Here is a 17518-nt window from a genome sequence, read left to right as displayed (position 1 = left end):
GCTGCGCACACGCGCGCTGTGCAGGAGGTGCGCCACTGCTTGCCGGCCTCCCCTGCCCACTCTGAGCCATCAATCGGCTTCTCCAGTCCAGACCATCGCGCCGGGAGCACCTGCCAGTCCGCCACTGCTGCAGCTAGCTCCCGCGATGCAGGGGCAAGGTGCAGGAAAGTGACTATTCACCAGCAAAACAAGCTGCTGGCGACCTCTGACGTATGTGTGCCCATCATGCATGTATGATGCTGCTCCGATGTGACGCATAATGGACAGCTCCGAATCCGTGGAGAAGGAACAAAGTAACCCTGGGATTCTTTGATTTGAGAGCAACGTGATCCTGAGGAAAACAAGGCTGGACATGCTCTTCACCTGTGAGAGCGAGAGAGATGAGAAGCATCAATAGGCTCTGGGACAGCGAATCCTCCGGCGTGTGGTGAGATGCAGTGAGGCGTACGTACAGCGAGAGGAGGCCACATACGTACTGTCGGTGTTTTGGACCGGCGAGCCCTCAACCAACTAGTAAATTTGTACTGCGTGTTCCCGATCCCGGATGGTGATGCAAAGAGACACAAGGTTTATACTGGTTCGGGCAATGGGTGCCCTACATCCAGTCTGAGAGTTCGATCTTGTATTCCTTGCACCGAAATGCTCGTAGTAGGAGGTTACAAGCAGGGCGAGAGAGGGAGCTAGTCCCAGGTCTCTGCGTGGAGCGGCGTGGATTGCTTGAGATGTTGATCTCAAGTAGCGGGGAAGCTCGTGTGTTCGTCCGTGCGTTTATGCTTGAGTTCGTTGCGTGGGCATAGGTCTAATCGTGAGCCTCTGATCCCCCTCTAGAAACGGCCCTGGTCCCCCCCCTTTTATAGTTGAAGGGGGGACAAGGGTGATATATGCGCTAGCTACACGGCGTCGTGCGAACGGAGGCGGCATGTCCGAGCCCTGTAGCCTGTTACTGTGGCGGCGTGGTTGATGGAGTGTTCCCGTCCTTGAAGTACTGGGGCGACGCGCCGGTCACATCCGATCCTGTGCGTCGTGGGAGCTCTAGTGTTAGCTTGAAGCGGGGCGTGGCGGTCGACGCGCCGGTCACCGTGTGTTGACTGCGTGAGAAGCCGAGACTCAGTTGGTGCCGAGGCCGAGCCATCTCGGTGGGCGCGAATCCCGAGGTTGCCGAGACCCTGAAGGGGATTGCCGAGGCTTGGTGGGAGTAGTCGGTCTCGTACGCTGATTCCGAGGCTATGGTGACCCGGACTCTCCCCACGCCGCGTTGTTCCTGGGGCAGAGGTTAGGTGGCACAGTGTAGTGCGGGCGCTGATCGTGGGCACAGCACCAGAGCACAGTGGCCGGTAACCCCTACCCCGTCCTGTCCTGAACGGTATAGCGTTGATTCGACTTCCCGTCTCGTCGGCCGCTCCACAGTGTCGAACCGTCGTCCGGCTGATATCGCGGGAGTGGTTGGCGCATTAATGGGACGCGACGCTCTGTCGGGGAGACCGGTCGAGGCAGAAGCGACGGGTTATTGTCGAGCCGGCCTCGAACGATGCGGAGAATCGACATCTCGTCCGAGGCTTCACGCGCGGGGCCTCGGGCGAGACGGAGAATTGGTTTCCCGTCGAGGCCTCCCGTGCGAGGCCTCGCGCGAGGCGGAGATTTGGCAGGCCGTCGAGGCCTCCCGCACGAGGTCTCGAGTGAGGCCGAGAGCCGGTGGGCTCAGACGAGGCGGGGGGTTAACCAATGGTTTGCCCTTTGGCTTTGTTTTTTATGGGGTCTAAGTGATTCTTTTGGTATACGCTCAGGGTACCCCGTTTTATGGTACCCGACAGATTGCCTCTAGTACTATCTAGAGATGAACTTCTTGTAATCCCACAAGCATATAGTGGAAGAAGATTTGGCTGGCTTGGTCCCATGGTTTTTACCCCGATTTAGGGGTTTTCCACGTTAAATCTGGTGTCTTATTATTGCTGCGAGTTTGGCTGCAACTAGTTGCAACTACATTTGCATGTGATTTGCCGCAACTAGTTGTGTTTGCTGTTGGTGCTGTTGTGATCAGTTGCAACTGCGGTTGATGTGAACAGCTGATTAGAACTAGTTGTGACTGCTTCTGATGTGATAACAACTGATTGGGACCAGTTGTGACTGCCTGCTATTTCTTCCATATATATGTGTGATGAATATGTTTCCTTCTGTGAATCGGTGACGATCTGGGCTGATTTCGCATTGTGGTGAAATTAAGCGCTTCCGCTGTCACTAGCAAGTGTGTTAGTGTGGTTATCCCAACACGTACTTCCTTTGACTCGATCATGGAAACAGTTAGAGCGTTGGCCCATACTAGTCCACGGACCTGAGATCACTTTATCAAGAGTTTCGACTTTCAGAGTCCTATAGTCATCTTTGTTCATTGGGCTATGGAAAAGGTTAATTAGAAAACAAGTCTTTTCTAACGACGGTGGTTGGTGGTGTGCCCTCAGTTTTGGGGGACTCACTCGGTGTGGCGCTCCCAGTTTTCAGCTAAGTATATTAGGACCATGAGCGAGGTGTGCTAAATGAACGTACGTACTTCTTGTTCCACAATGATCTTGGATTAGACTTCCAAACACGGTTCGCTCTTTCTGTATAAGTGATCACATCTCGTTGTTTATATTCAATGAACCAATGTGACATTTGCTTGTTCAGTCATCATCGATGGATGATGCACGCACGGGCAGACAAGTCGATCGATGGCGTCATATATAGGGCAGCGATATATACAGAGGTGTCATGGCAACGATTTCCCATCCCTTCGAGTTAGGTGGACACGATTTCCTGTCGTTGTCTAGGGTCTAGGCTGTTTGAATTAATCGCTTTTGTCACTCGTGCGTAGTAGAGAACATCCACCAGATTTCTGAAACTTAGGCCTCCTAATGTTATGGGAAGAATGGAGGATTTCATTTCCTATACGATTCACAACTGTAGCACACCTAGGACTGAGCCGGCTTCTCCGACAACAGCCGCGCCGTCAGGCTCTACTCCGGCATGTCTGACGGATTTCCGACAACAGACCAAGTGGCTACACCGCTGGCAGCTGGGCTTCGTAATTCAAGACCGGAGTGGTGGGCTCGGGTGAGGAACGCTCGCTTCTACGGCCCAGAGTGTGGAAGGCCCAGTGACCAGAGGGCGTTTGGCGCACGTCTCTTCCTTTTGCTATTTACTAGCCTGTAGCTTCTAGCCGAAGGGGTAACTTTGAACTCTGTAAGGGCGTCCCTAATGGTTCCAAATAATTAGTTTAGGAAAAATTCTATTGGTTATCAGGCCACTGCAATGTTCTTTTTTTTTATTTTTAAGCCCAATCTAACTAACTATTTAAAAGTTGCCATTGAGGACGACTGGTTTCAAGTCCTTTTTTTTAATGAAATGGTTTCGAGTCCTATAGTCATCAATGTTCACCAGTTCATGGAAAAGGCAATAAAAAGAAACAAGCGTTTTTCTAAATGACGGTGGTTGGTGGCTGTCTGTGCCCTCAGTTTTGGGACTCACTGGGTGTGGCGCTCCCAGTTTTCAGCTCGGCAGCGGCAGTCTATCTGAGTGTCTCTGGGCTGCCGGCGCTGGTGACTGCACACGTGCTGCCCACTCAGGGATAGCTTATCCCTTGCAGACACATGCCTATTTTCTGTACAGGTTTCTGATTTCTATATGATAATTTTAATAGAGCTTTCTTATGATAATTTTGTAAGGTTTTATTAGTAATAGTAAGATACACAGTATATTATCTTTCTTGTTCCTGCAAAGGCAACATATATGGCCACTAACTATCAGTATGAAGATGAATTTTTACAGGAAAATAGCACATAAATTTGGTTAATTGGTAACATAAATTAAATTTGCATTCATTATATTTTCTGAATTGAGCACCAATAGTACAAGGTAATTACAACACTAGAGTACTATTACTAGTTCATCGATGTTTAGTGCGCTACTAGAGCGTCAGCCTAGCAGTTTATTCAGACATCGACGACATCTCTGGTGCTTGTACTGACGAATTGAAGAGGTAATTCGATGCATGTCTCATCTCCTTCTCATGGCCTGAAGAAAGCCGGGTGTGGGCGACCGGTGCCCTGGAAGGAGGTGTCCCTGAGGTGCTCAGGGGCTTCCTCAAACGAGTGCCGTCTCGCCAGCGAGAGAATCTTCTTGTCGGCGGCGATGAAGTAGGCCATCCCAGCAACCGTTGAGATGATGAGTGCCTGGCCGGTGGGGTTGATGTTGGCCTTCGCCCATGGCAGCATCCTCACGCTCGCCAGCTGAAGAACCGCAGCAAAACGATAAGTTAGAGACGTACAGGTTGTTTCGCGATTATATTACGCCAGGAAAAAAAACAGCTGAAATTTGTGATGAAAACTCACGGTGGGAATCGCGGAGGCGATAGTTGCCACAGCTGCCGCCTTGGCTCCGGCAAGGGTCGCCTCTGCACACATCCATACAAGAGAGTCAGTCAAGTCAAAGCGCGTCAAGGCAGCTTTGTTTGAGGCCAGCTAGTGCAGTATGTACACCAATACACGTACCTTGCGAGCATCGCTTGGCGAGGGCAAGCTTCTGATCAAGGGATGCACGGCTCACCGTCGACATCTCGGATCTCTGCGGTTGCAGCCTTGCAGTTGCAGTAGCAAAGAAAGTCTGGCTAGTGAAATGAAGCAGCTCTGTTAGCAGTGAGTGGCAAGTAGTGAGCGAGGATGAGGACGATGGATGTGTTGCCAGAAGCAGGGGAGGCCGAGGATTTATAGGCGGCATCAGCGAACCCAAACGATCGGCGGACGGGGAGAAGCGGCGGGCGGTCGCGGACGTGGTTTTGGAGCCGATATGTGCAGTTTTCAGGGGATTCGTTCCAAGGGACCACGGTTTGCTATCCACTCCTGGCCTGGCCTGCAGATACACGACAGGACAGAGACAGACGTCGCATGACACCATGTACATGGGACAAACTTTACTGGTTCTAGTACTTGCAACGTCACCGGCCTTGGAGCTCGAACGATCCCTTGCGAAACTAGAGCCTCGTTTAGATGCTGATAAAATTTCAACCCGATAAATAATACCACTTTCGTCTTATTTGACAAATATTGTCCAATCGTGGACCAACTAGGCTCAAAAGATTCATCTCGTGATTTCCAACTAAACTGTGTAATTAGTTATTTTTTTTACCTACATTTAATACTCCATGCAAGCAGCTAAAAATTGATGTGATGGAGAGAGAGCGAAAAAACTTGAAATTTTAGTGGCATCTAAACAAGGCCTAGTTACATTATTACATCAGGGGTTAGCTTGCAACTCGCTAGCGTGCTGCGTTCTCTCTTCTTCGTCCAATGAAATCGTGTCTAAGCTAGCTATTTGATTTCCGTTGGGGACGACCTAATGGGAGCCCAGGTACGCGTGAACAGGCAACACGGTCAGGCCTATGACGCTCCTGCATGCGTTGCGCAGACCAAAAGTTCCAACATTTGGCAAGGTAGCAGTAGCCACGGTGACAGTGAAACTTTTTTGCGAGGACGAAGGCGATCTGGCTGTGTCGGCACCTGCAAGTTTAGTCACGTCATACCAGACATTTAGATGCTGATTAGGAGGACTAAACATAATCTAATTATAAAACTAATTACACAGGAGTAGACTAATTAACGAGACGAATCTATTAAACCTAATTAATCTATAATTAGCAAAGATTTACTGTAGCACCACATTGTCAAATCATAGAGTACTTAGACTTAATAGATTCATCTCGCAAATTAGCCTCAATCTGTGTAATTAATTTTATAATTTGCCTATGTTTAATACTCTTAATTGGTATCAAAGATTCGATGCGACAGGACTGACGTGTTTCCGTGGCTGTACCCTCAGTTTTTTTTGGCGAAACCGCAGAATCAATCATGGACATGGTGGTGCTAGGCAGCAGAAGACAAACACAATGGCACATAAACTCCTCACATTTTTTCTATCTGAACTTATCACTTTTTATTCAGTAGCAAGGAAAATTATACTAATAGATATGGAAGCGCACCGCAGAATCAATCGTAGACATGGTGCGTTCGTGTCCACACCGTCATCCCGCGGCACGCCCTCTCCATCGGCCCCGTCGCGCCCCTTCGCAGTCTGAGAAGAAGGCGAGGCAGCAGAAGACGAGAAGGAGACATCAAGGCGAGGCAGCAGAACGCGAGGAGGAAGATGTAACACCTAATCTACTTTTGAAACATCACGTACAACATTGCAACATAGTCTGAAGATAGATGAAACGCTTGAAACATGCATTTGAAACACTTACAAAAAACACATGAAACACTTGAAAACCATTGCAACACATATGCAACATCCAGATAAAACACATGCATCATATGTATGAAATATATGCAACATCCATACAAACACACTTGCAATATACTTCTGAAAAAACAGATGAAACATTGGGAACAAACGCTTGCAACATACGTGTACAACCATTGCAACATATGCAGCATCCCGATCTACTTTTGTAACGTCCGTATGAAACACCTGCAATATACCTCTGAAACATATGAAACATCTATAACATACATTTGCAACATGCATTTTTCAGTGCAACATGGCGCGAGCGGCACTGGGAACTGACGCGGTGGAGGCGGTCGCAGCAGCAGATGGCGGCACACGATGTGGTGGAGGCGGCCAGGACAACAGATAGCAGAACCCGACGAGGTGGAGGCGGCCGCAACAGTCGGCGCAGTGGAGTCAGCCGCGGCAGGCCTACCTGGGCGCTACGGCTCGAGGACGGCGGTGAGGAAGGACTGGGTCGACGCAGCCGAAGAGTTTGGCGACGAAGACAGTGGCGTGGCCGATCCACTACAGCGCGCGCGGGCAGGAGCGAGCGGCGTGTGTGGAGCAAGGCGCGTGGGTAGGAGCGATTGGCACGGAGCTTTTGTTGGTGTGGATGGTTCGATGCGTCCGATGAAAACGGGGCGTTTGAATGCCCTAAACAGAGCATTACCGTAACATATATGTTACATCATAAATCATATATTTGAAAACTGAATAAGAGATACCATCTACAACCTGGTTTTGGTTTTGGGCGAAACGAAACCCATTTGTTGCCTCTTTGCTATCCACTCGTATTAGATGGTGGTGTGCATGTATCTTGGGATTCCAGCACCTACTTTACTGCTTCCACTACAAAGTACTTGTCATCACCGTCCAGAGTACAGAGAAACTGAAAACAAATGCGTGCAAGAAACTAGGCCAGTAGTTTAATATGAGATCTCACAAAACTGGATTACTGTTCCTGTTAGATGCCCAACTCCCATGCCTAATCTAATCATGTGCGCAGTTCTCAAACCCAGAGAAAGAAAACCATGCTCTAGTGCACTGATGGATGGAGTAAAGGGTCAAAACAGTCTCACCAACTAGTACGACTAAGACCATAGTCCTGTTTTGATACTCTAGCACAGCTAGAGGTTAGAGTTAGTTTCTAGCTCAGGACTAGCCCTGAACTAACTCTAGCCTAAGAGATGTTTGGATACAAGAGTTAAAATGATAATAAATGTGCTTTCCAAATCATTGGTGCGGGTGAAAGTAGAGAGAAAACAGTGGACCCCACCTCAAATAGCCCCAACTAGCCTAAATAATCACCTCTTTGGGGGATAGTTTTTTAGAGTGGGCTAGTTGCAAATAACTCACTCTAGCCCTTCTGTTTGGCTACTTTAAGGCTAGTTGAGCTCCAACTAGCCTAAACTAGCTTTAACCCATGGATCCAAACAGGGCCCATGCTCTAAGTACGACTAAGACAGTTTGACTTGTCGGCAGAGAAATTTAGTTGCCACGGCTGCACGCATAGCATGACTGCCGCAGACCAATCGAGGCACCGCGTGGCTGTAATAATAACGACTCGTAACTAGGCTGTGAAAACTGCAGTAGTTTTTGGGGTTGGTTGGAAATCACAAATCAGGGTGGCGTTCCCCCAGTTTTCAGATGCGCAGGGCAGCTGCGGAGACCACCGACGCCGTGGCGTCTTGGTCTGTGGGCTGCTCTGCCTTTCTGCTGCTAGCTTTTGCGCCACTCACTCCAGTAGTACGTGTACGGCATGGATAGCTTATCCTCCGCTGTCTCCTCCAATTTTCAGATCCAAAACATATTACACCTAGTATGATCTTATCCGGTAGTACTAGTGTCTATATCCAAATCTTCATCCAACTAAGCTACTTTTATCGACAACAGAGCTAAACCTAAACTCCTTCAAATAATTGTCCTGTTCGCTTGGCTGATAAGTCATGACTGAAACTAATATTGACTGATTTGTTGTGAGAGAAAAAAATTCTTCGTTAACTAAAAAAATACGGTTTATAAACCAAACGAACAGAACGTTTGTTTCGTTGTACTTTATCTGAACCTGAGTCTCTTCTTCTTTCCATAGGATCGGAGCTTTTTTTTTTTCCTTTTCCTTTCGAAACGGTCCATAGGCTAGTAAATTATAGAACTCAACGGCAATGTCAGCTCGTTGCTTTCGAATTTTATAAGGTATAAATGCAATCAGTGTGCTATAGTACATGGTGTACTACAGGATTACCACATTTTGCCACTCTGCTCCGTTCGCTTTGTTGAAAAAATAAGTCGAAACAATGTTCCGATTGATTTATTTTAAGAGAAAAATATTTTTTTGATTGAAAAAATAAGTTAAAAAAGATAGATTATAAGATAAGTGAACAGGGCCTCTACCGGATACGCTGGCTACTGGGCTAGATAATGCAGAGGACAATCTCACAAACCTACTCGCTGAGTCGCTGAGGCTTCAAATTCCTTCGCACATGAATTATTAATTAATTAATTGTTACAGCATTAGTAAACCAGTGTAAGTTTGACACGGTGCATGAATTCCGGACACACGTCAACAACTAATTAACAAGCCACTGTCCCTGCTCCAAGCACGTGCCGTATACACAGATCAGTGACTCGTTTCGGCTTTTCCAGCCTATAGTCATCGTTTGATCGCCGGATCTAAATAGTAAAAAAATTTAGGAAATATATGTACGCATATACCAACATTTTTGTTACTCTCTTTTATTATAGAAGAATATCGTGTTTCGTGAGGATTATGTAGAGGTTTTGTCGAGGCTCTTCAGTCAGAGATGGTGGCGGTGTTCGGCTGGCTGGCTGGCTGGTTGCCGGCTGGCCAGCCACCTCACAAAAGTACTGTTTATGTCCTGCCAGAACAGTATTTTTTTTTCACAATAATCAGCCGGAACAGTATTTTTTAGTCCTGCCGAACAGGCTCGGTAAAAATAGTACACCATCTTTTTCTTTCTGCAACGGCAATGTACATGGCTACGGCCACTACTGATATGAAGATGATTTATAGCTAGCGGCGTACAAGGAGCGAGGAGGAGGACGATGGATGTGTTGCCAGACGCAGGGGAGGCCGATCGAGGATTTATAGGCGGCATGCCGGCATATGAGGAGCCCAAACTATCGGCGGGCGGGGCGAGAAGCGGCGGACGTGGTTTTGGAGCGGAGGTGGTGCACTGCAGTGGATTGCGGCTTTCAGGATGGATGCCATTGCTGTTCACCTCCTCGTTCTCGATACCAGGGAACCACGCTCTGCTCTAGCTAGATCAGGGGTTAGGTTTTTATATGCTGTCGATGCGGGACCCATGGGGTTTTCCACGGAGAAGAGAGAAGAAGACCTAGTCCAACTAGGATTCCCTACATGTAATCCTACTAGAACTAGTTACACGCAATCCTACTAGGATCTCTACTTTGTAACCGACTAGGACTCCCACCTCTCCTAGACTATATAAAGGAGGGCAGGGGTCCCTAGATCGGCACCTACACATAACCGACAGAACTCACAACCACAACATACCTCGCAACACAACAAATAGCGCAGGGCGCAATATACTATCCACACCAGACTAGACGTAGGGCGCCATGACTTTTCGGCGTGTCGAACCAGTATAAATCGTTGTCTCCCTGCGTTTACCACCGAGTTCCTGCATACGCCGATACCCCTCCGAACAAATCACCGCCCCGGGTACTCCCGTGGCGGGTTGCCGGTGGTAAAACATCGACAGCTGGCGCGCCAGGTAGGGGACCTCGGCGCTTTGCGTTCGAGAGCTCGGTGGACCTCAAAATAAAGATTCGCCGCGACCCTCGTCAGCCTTGTCGACAACTCGCCGCGGCTCTCGTCAACCTCGTCGATAACTCGCTGCGACTCGGAAGACGCCAAGATCAAGATTCGCCGCGGCTGTCATTGGCATCATTCGACAACTCGCTGAAGCGCATGTTCTCGGCGACGTCCTCGTACATCCAATCGATCGTTCAGGCTGCCGCTGGGAAGGTGCGCGTACACTAATAGCAACCCGACGTCTCGAGGCATAGTACAAGCAGCTAGGCGGTACACGGAGCCACTAGAGGACAAGTGCAAGCCGAACTAGAATCAGCTTCGGTCTGATCACGGTGCCAAGTCCGAATAGAATTAATTTATTCAACTCCAGGATGATTCAACTCCATCACAGACAACCTATCCAGAATGGGACACAGAGCAAGACGACATCAGGCAGATTCATGAGAGAAAATATGGGATGACGTATACATCAGCAAAGCGACAAAGATTCTGTACACAAGCTAATACAATGTTTAGAAGCAAGCACGTACAAGTCCTAGGGCCAATTCTATCCAAGCCGAGTACTGTATCAAGCAAAAAGTCCTGGCATCGGATACAAATTCTACTATGACAGACAAGACGATATCCATCTGCTCAAAGTACATGCAAAGGATGCTACAAGGATGACACAAGCAGCAAGCTAGCCAAAAGCAATCAGCGTATTAATATTTGGTTTTTTCATATACGCGTATATATGCAAATATACATGGAGAAGGCACATTGACAACTCAACTGGAACGGATCCGGTCAAGAACTAGATGACGAGAACTCACCACGATGTCCAACCACTTCAAGATGCAAATAAAGAAGGTGTACATACACGTACATACATAACAAGCCATCCAGCCAAATCAGAACCAAGCCAGAAGCTAACAAGATGTCCAAGACCACAAGCAAATTGCATCGCTGCATCAAGATCCACTGGGTTGTTCGGCTACATGCACACGACGACAACTCGGCTCCATCAAGAATCTACCAGGGAGCAACTTACCTCACCATGCAAGCCAAGATGACGAAGCAAAGCAAGGCCAATGGCAACGTATACGTGTATATATTCGTGCACGAACAGATGTCTATGACTGCCTCAAAAAAAAGGGAAGGGGTCAACAAAAAGGTTCACGTCAAGCTAGAAGGGTGCACCGCCCCTACGCCGTCAGCGCCGATCACAACAACAACTCCCGATCACAACAACAACTCGACGACTCTACCGTGTGACGCTTGATGGACTACTCCCACTACTCGGACTCAACCGGGTACTCGACAACGGCTTCTTGATACTCGGCAGCGACTTCAGAGTACACGCAACGGGTTCCGAGTTGATCTGAGTACTCGACATGTCGGCGACAAGAGAGCTATCAAGTCTACCTCCATCTACGCCAACTACTCGGCTGCACGCCACGACGATCAACTACCCGCCTACGGTGATCGACAACTCTGCCATGAACCAAGCTAAGTAACGCTTTAATTTTTTACATTTCGGATATTATTCGTATGCCTTTGTGGCCATATCATCTTCCCCTAATGGCTATTAGTTTCCTCGGATAGTAAGCCTTAATTTGTGAAGCTTGTTTTCTCGAATAGATGGTCGCGTCAATGAACATCTGAACCATACGGATGGTCACGTCAAAGAACCTCTGAACCATACGGGTGGTCACGTCAATGGACCTCTGAACCAAACACAAGATTCAAGTGCTTAAACGTAACAGGCTACTACCCAGGAAATTAACCGACCTAGCAAGGGAAGACACAAAAAATCATCATGCGAGCAAACATAGTGCTCAAGATACAAAAAAATCATCATGCGAGCAAACATAGCGCTCTAGGTCTTCTCTTAACGGTCGCCGAATTCCTCAGGTAGAACACACCTTAATCCGTGAAGCTTGTCTACTCACATGGATGGTCACGAACCGAGTACCAGGCTCACATGGTCACGTCATGAACCTATGAACCATACGCCAGAGATTAAAGTGCTTAAACGTAACAGGACACTACCTGAGGAATTTGCATGGCCTAGCAAGAGCAAGACGCAAAAAGTTTATATGCATTTCATAATGCCGGGGCCCGCCCCTGATTGATTATTCAAATATGGGACATGCTCCCAACTTCATATCCGGAATATCATTTACAACATTTTTTATGTTTAACATGCAAGGGAGCTGAGAGCTAGTCTAGAAACAAGCTGGTTTGAACAAAAAAGAACCCCAACAAGGTGCTGCAAGTAACAAGACAAATTTAGAAAGAACCCGGATTGATCAGAAAACAACCCGGATGAGGTACATACAAGTTCAGAAAGAACCCGAAACGACCAGAAAACAACCCTGAAGAGGTGCTGTAAGTAACAAGACAAATTCAGAAAGAACCCAGATTGATCAGAAAACAACCCGGATGAGGAACATACAAGTTCAGAAAGAACCCAGAACGATCAGAAAACAACCCTGAAGAGGTGCTGCAAGTAACAAGACAAATTCAGAAAGAACCCGGATTGATCAGAAAACAACCCGGATGAGGTACATACAAGTTCAGAAAAAACCTGGACGAAGTGCAAACAACCTGGAAGAGGTACATCAAGAACCAGAGAAGTCCAGAAACAACCTGGATGAATAAAAAACAACTCGAAAGAGCTTCATGGCTTAGTCAAACACTAAGCTCGAGAGCTAGGCATTCGCTTCAACTACGCCCGGGGGCTCGGATTCAAGGACGAAAGACCAAGAATACAAGTACTCAAGACTACAACAACGACAACACATCAAGACCCTTCATCCAATTTCTATTCTAAAGAAAAGTACTCGGAGAAGGCTCGGGGGCTGCGGGATAAATAACCCCAGAATTTTTTGAAGACAAGAATCTAGACCCTCCAACTTTTGCAAGCAAAAGCAAGAGGCTCGGGGGCTACACTCGGTGAGTGCAATTTTTACGAAAAATTGCACCCACCCAAAAGAACTCAGAGCAACCAAGAAGACTAAAGGGACCCTCTGGCTTCTTGTCCCAGCAAGCAAGAGGCTCGGGGGCTACACTCACTGAGTGCACTTTTGTCCAAAAGTGCACATCAACCGGAGAAAAGACAAAGAAGACCATCTCAAGATTTCACTTCAAGAAAGAACCCAGAACAAGTCTACAACAACCTGGCCCTTGAAGCTCAATCATGAAATGCTCGGGGGCTTGTCGATGCGGGACCCATGGGGTTTCCCACGGAGAAGAGAGAAGAAGACCTAGTCCAACTAGGATTCCCTACATGTAATCCTACTAGAACTAGTTACACATAATCCTACTAGGATCTCTACTTTATAACCAACTAGGACTTCCACCTCTCCTGAACTATATAAAGGAGGGCAGGGGTCCCTAGATCGGCACCTACACATAACCGACAGAACTCACAACCACAACATACCTCACAACACAACAAATAGCGCAGGGCGCAATATACTATCCACACCAGACTAGACGTAGGGCGCCGTGACTTTCTGGCGTGCTGAACTAGTATAAATCGTTGTCTCCCTGCGTTTACCACCGAGTTCCTGCATACGCCGATACCCCTCCGAACAAATCACCGCCCCGGGTACTCCCGTGGCGGGTTGCCGGTGGTAAAACATCGACATATGCCTAACCACGTGCACGTCAAGGTTATAGAAACCCAACCTAGGATTATCATACCGTGATGAATGTGTTGGTTTGATCTCCCAACCACAGTGGCCCAACGGCCACTTGGGCCTTAACCTCATGCCCTGATTGGGGGCACCCAGTCCATCTATAGCTGGCGGGCCCCATCACACTGCGCATTAAATAGAGGTGGGGTCGGCGGCTCTCAGTACGAGGTTCGCCTGAGCCGTATGCCCCACCTAAAAACCCTACTCCGATCGAACAGAGGGGCGCAGCCAATGACGGGAAGCACCGCCGCCGCCACTGCACTACGCCACCACCGCCGGTCTCCACCACTACACCGACCATCGCTGCCGTGCGCAGATCTTCATCGACGAACCAGCGAAGGCAGGGATCTCCTTCGACGGTCAGATGCTCTTACTCTCTCTCTGTCTCCTACTCTCGAAGGAAGCTCTAGGTGTATTTGATTCAACTGATAAAGAAATCACCCACTTGATCCACACCTAGATGATCCAAAGGTGCTAACAATGGTATCAAAGCAAGGTCTAGTATGTGGATCTTGTCAGGGGCTAGAAACCGATTAGAAAAGAAAAGATAGACTAGATTCATTTGGATCTAGACAGAGAACGAAGAACCGCGTGGGGAAGATGAACGGTTTTTAAATCAGAAGAAGTAGTAACCCTAACCCTAATAGAAGGGAAAAGAAATGGACGGCGGTCCGGGGGAAGTCTTACCAGGGCTTCCTCGCCGTCGTCACTACTGCCTTACGCGGGATGGAGTACCCACCGCCGGCTTGCTGACACGCGGGAAGAGAATCAAGTGAACAACAAAGAAAAGAACGGATTAGATCCTTCGGATCTGAGCAGACAGAAGGGGTTACTTAACCCTAACCCTAACTGGGTGAAGATAGAAGGGGCTCGGCCTCAAGATCGCTTGATCCGAACCCTAAACCAGTGAATCGAATCGGCCCTAACCCTAACTAGCCGAAACCCTAACCCTAATTCCAATCCCCGTCCCCAAATCGAATCAGATCCGAGTAGAAAAGGAGAAATACAGAAGGGAAAAAGGGGAAGAGGGAAACCCAGAGGGACTACCTCACCGTTGTGCAGAACGGCGCACGGGGAAAAGAGGGCCGGGCTGGGGGCTCTCCTCGCCGGGCTCCGGCCAAAGGGGCGCCGCGGCTAGGCCACTCGACGGCGGCGCACTCACCCGCTGGGGAGCGCGCACACCGGCGAGGGGGTCGGCGACGGCGCCGTTGCTCCATTGTTTTGCCTACTCCTCACTCGGTGGCTGGCGTGGCTGGCTCCGTTGCGCTGCGAAGAGAGAGTGGAGTGAGGCGAAGAGAGAGAGAGGGCCGAAGAGAATGAGGTTAGGGTTTCCCCAGGGGCGCGCGGCGTCAGGTTTTTAGCCTCCCGAAAATGGAGCTCGACCGTCGGATCCTGATTGACGGCCAGCATTGTTTCGGGCCAAATAGAGCCCAGGCGGGCAAGAGGAATCCCGGCCCAGGCCTAGGTTGCGGCCTGGGCGCGGGGGAGAGGCGCCGCGAGCGCCACGCGCTACTGCTGCTGCTGGGCCGCACGCGCGGGCAGGCCTTCGGGCCGAGCAGGCTTCAGGCAGGCCGGATTACTGCTGCTGCAGGCCGGGCCAGAATGAATAGTAAATGCTGTTTTGAAGTGTATTTATTTTCAGAAGCATATTTGAATGAATTTTGATCAATTTGAAGATGTAAATTTCTGGTAAAATTGCACCAACGTGTTAGATTTTCTAAAGAGTAGAAAAGTACAGTAAAATGTTTCTGAAAAGTATATAAAGAAATTTTGTCAAGTTTTCGCTGCAAAGTTAAAGATGTTGTGTTCTTATTAAATTTGAACCAACGGGAGAATTTAATTTGAAGAGCAGTTATAGTTATTCAGTAAATGATGAAAAGTTTATTCTCCAGTTAAAATTGGAACCAACTGGAAAAAATTTTAATTAGAGGAATAGTCGGTTGATAGTTAAGATAAATTATAATATTGTTATTTTCTGACCAACATTGATGATAACAATATTATAAGTTTATTTATGAGTTTAAGTTTAAAGTTAAAATATGGTATTGTTATTTTCTGACCAACGTTGATGATAACAATATTATAATTTTATGAGTTTTATGATTAAAGTTTAAATCTCTGATGAATTTTGCATCAAAGTGACCAATTTTCAGAGAATAGATAAAGTTCAAGGAATGCTCTTAAACTAGATAAATGTATTTTCATGTTTCCGCTGCAATGAAGTTGATTGTCTTCTAATTAAATTCGAACCAATGAGAGAATTTAATTTTGAGGAGCAGTTCTATGTTTTCAAGATTATTAAATTTCTATACGTTAATTCCATTTCTGCCCAACGGTGATGTGGAATTAATGTAGAAGAATGATGTTTTATTCTATTTCTGCCCAACGGTGATATAGAATAGAACATAAAGTTTTCAAAATTTAATGAGCATTATTGTTGAATATTTTTCAGACAAAAGACCTACATGCTTTCATTCTTGAAGGCAGAAAGAGAAATGAGCTGGGTACTTGTGACTCAGATGATGAAATGCCTAAGGGCAAATTATGTATGAAAGAATGCCATTGGTTAAGGGACTGTGTTCTCTTTAAAGAATGGCTTTAAAAGAAAAGAATTCTAGGATATTGATCCAATAAAAGAGATAGATCAATGAGAGTCTTCATTGAGAAATGTCTTTTATGTACTCTATGTGAAAAAGAATTTATTTTCAGTTTCACTTATGAGAGTTGTAAAAGTCATATACATGTTTAATTTGACTAACATTGGATTACACATATGTGTTAAAGAATATTCGGATTTATTTCTGAATTTGATGATTGAACACGAGCCAATCTTGGCAATTATGTCTGTTCAAGAGAATTATCTCGTATGGCGGGAAAAAGTTTGTGATAGTACCCGCATGGCGGGAAAAGTTTGAGAAAATACCCGCATGGCGGGGTAAAGTTGGCATAGTACATATGTTAACCAATCCTGCATGGCGGGAGAGTTTGGCATAGTACTTATCCTGCATGGCGGGAGGAGGATGTGATGATTCATGTGCTCTAAAGAAATATCCCGCACATGGGGAGAAGTTTGGGATAGCTCTTATGCTATTCTAGTATTTACCGTACACTCTGATTGTGTCATGGTCATAAGTACTCAATGAGTTTAGGAACAAAAGAAAGTTGCATGTGAACCAAAAGATAAGAATGATATGCAAGTGTGACTTGCAAAAGTATTGATAATAATAGACTATGTTGAGTTTTGAAGTGTAATGAGGAAAATGTACTCCCATACGAATTTTGTTTGCATGATATAATCATGTGGATGAAGTAAGTAATCAAAGTTTCCTCATTCACAAGAGTTCTGAATGTTTTGAAATTGTGGTAGAAAAGTTCATACCACATTTCGAGGGGGAGAAATGTAAGATTAATTAAGAAAGATAATTAAGAAAGATACTTCCCCATACTTTAGATAATGCAATGCATACTATGCATTGAAGGTAAAAGTAATCTATAAAAGATGAATGTGATCGTTGAGGGAGTAAGACGGTCATAATAACGATACCCCTAAAGTAAAGAAATAACTAAATTCCTGGACCTTTTACAGTCCTGATAGGAAGATAGCATAGTCGGCTAGTATTCATACTGGACGAGTCTCAAAGTTATTAAGGCGGTGCTTAAAGCACCATTCGAGTTTTGAAAGATTAAACCCAAAATAAGAAATTTGAAGATACACCATCTTTAAAGAAGATGGAGTAATCTGGGG

General features: G+C 46.8%; 1 protein-coding gene across 1 annotated transcript; it reads right to left on the bottom strand.

The window, feature by feature from the left end:
- Positions 1-3708: 3708 nt before the first annotated feature.
- On the bottom strand, positions 3709-4723 carry LOC136526757 (early nodulin-93-like). The gene is made up of 3 exons (XM_066519353.1): positions 4524-4723; positions 4365-4426; positions 3709-4262 (listed from the first exon to the last, which is right to left on the bottom strand). Exons 1-3 carry the CDS (start codon positions 4585-4587, stop codon positions 4041-4043), a joined length of 348 nt encoding a protein of 115 aa, XP_066375450.1. The 5' UTR covers positions 4588-4723; the 3' UTR covers positions 3709-4040.
- Positions 4724-17518: the final 12795 nt, after the last annotated feature.

The sequence above is a fragment of the Miscanthus floridulus genome, chromosome 19 (genome assembly GCF_019320115.1).
Source record: "Miscanthus floridulus cultivar M001 chromosome 19, ASM1932011v1, whole genome shotgun sequence".
NCBI lineage: Eukaryota > Viridiplantae > Streptophyta > Magnoliopsida > Poales > Poaceae > Miscanthus > Miscanthus floridulus.
The sequence above is the reverse complement of the archived record's forward strand: the minus strand, read 5'-3'. Positions and strand labels throughout refer to the sequence as shown.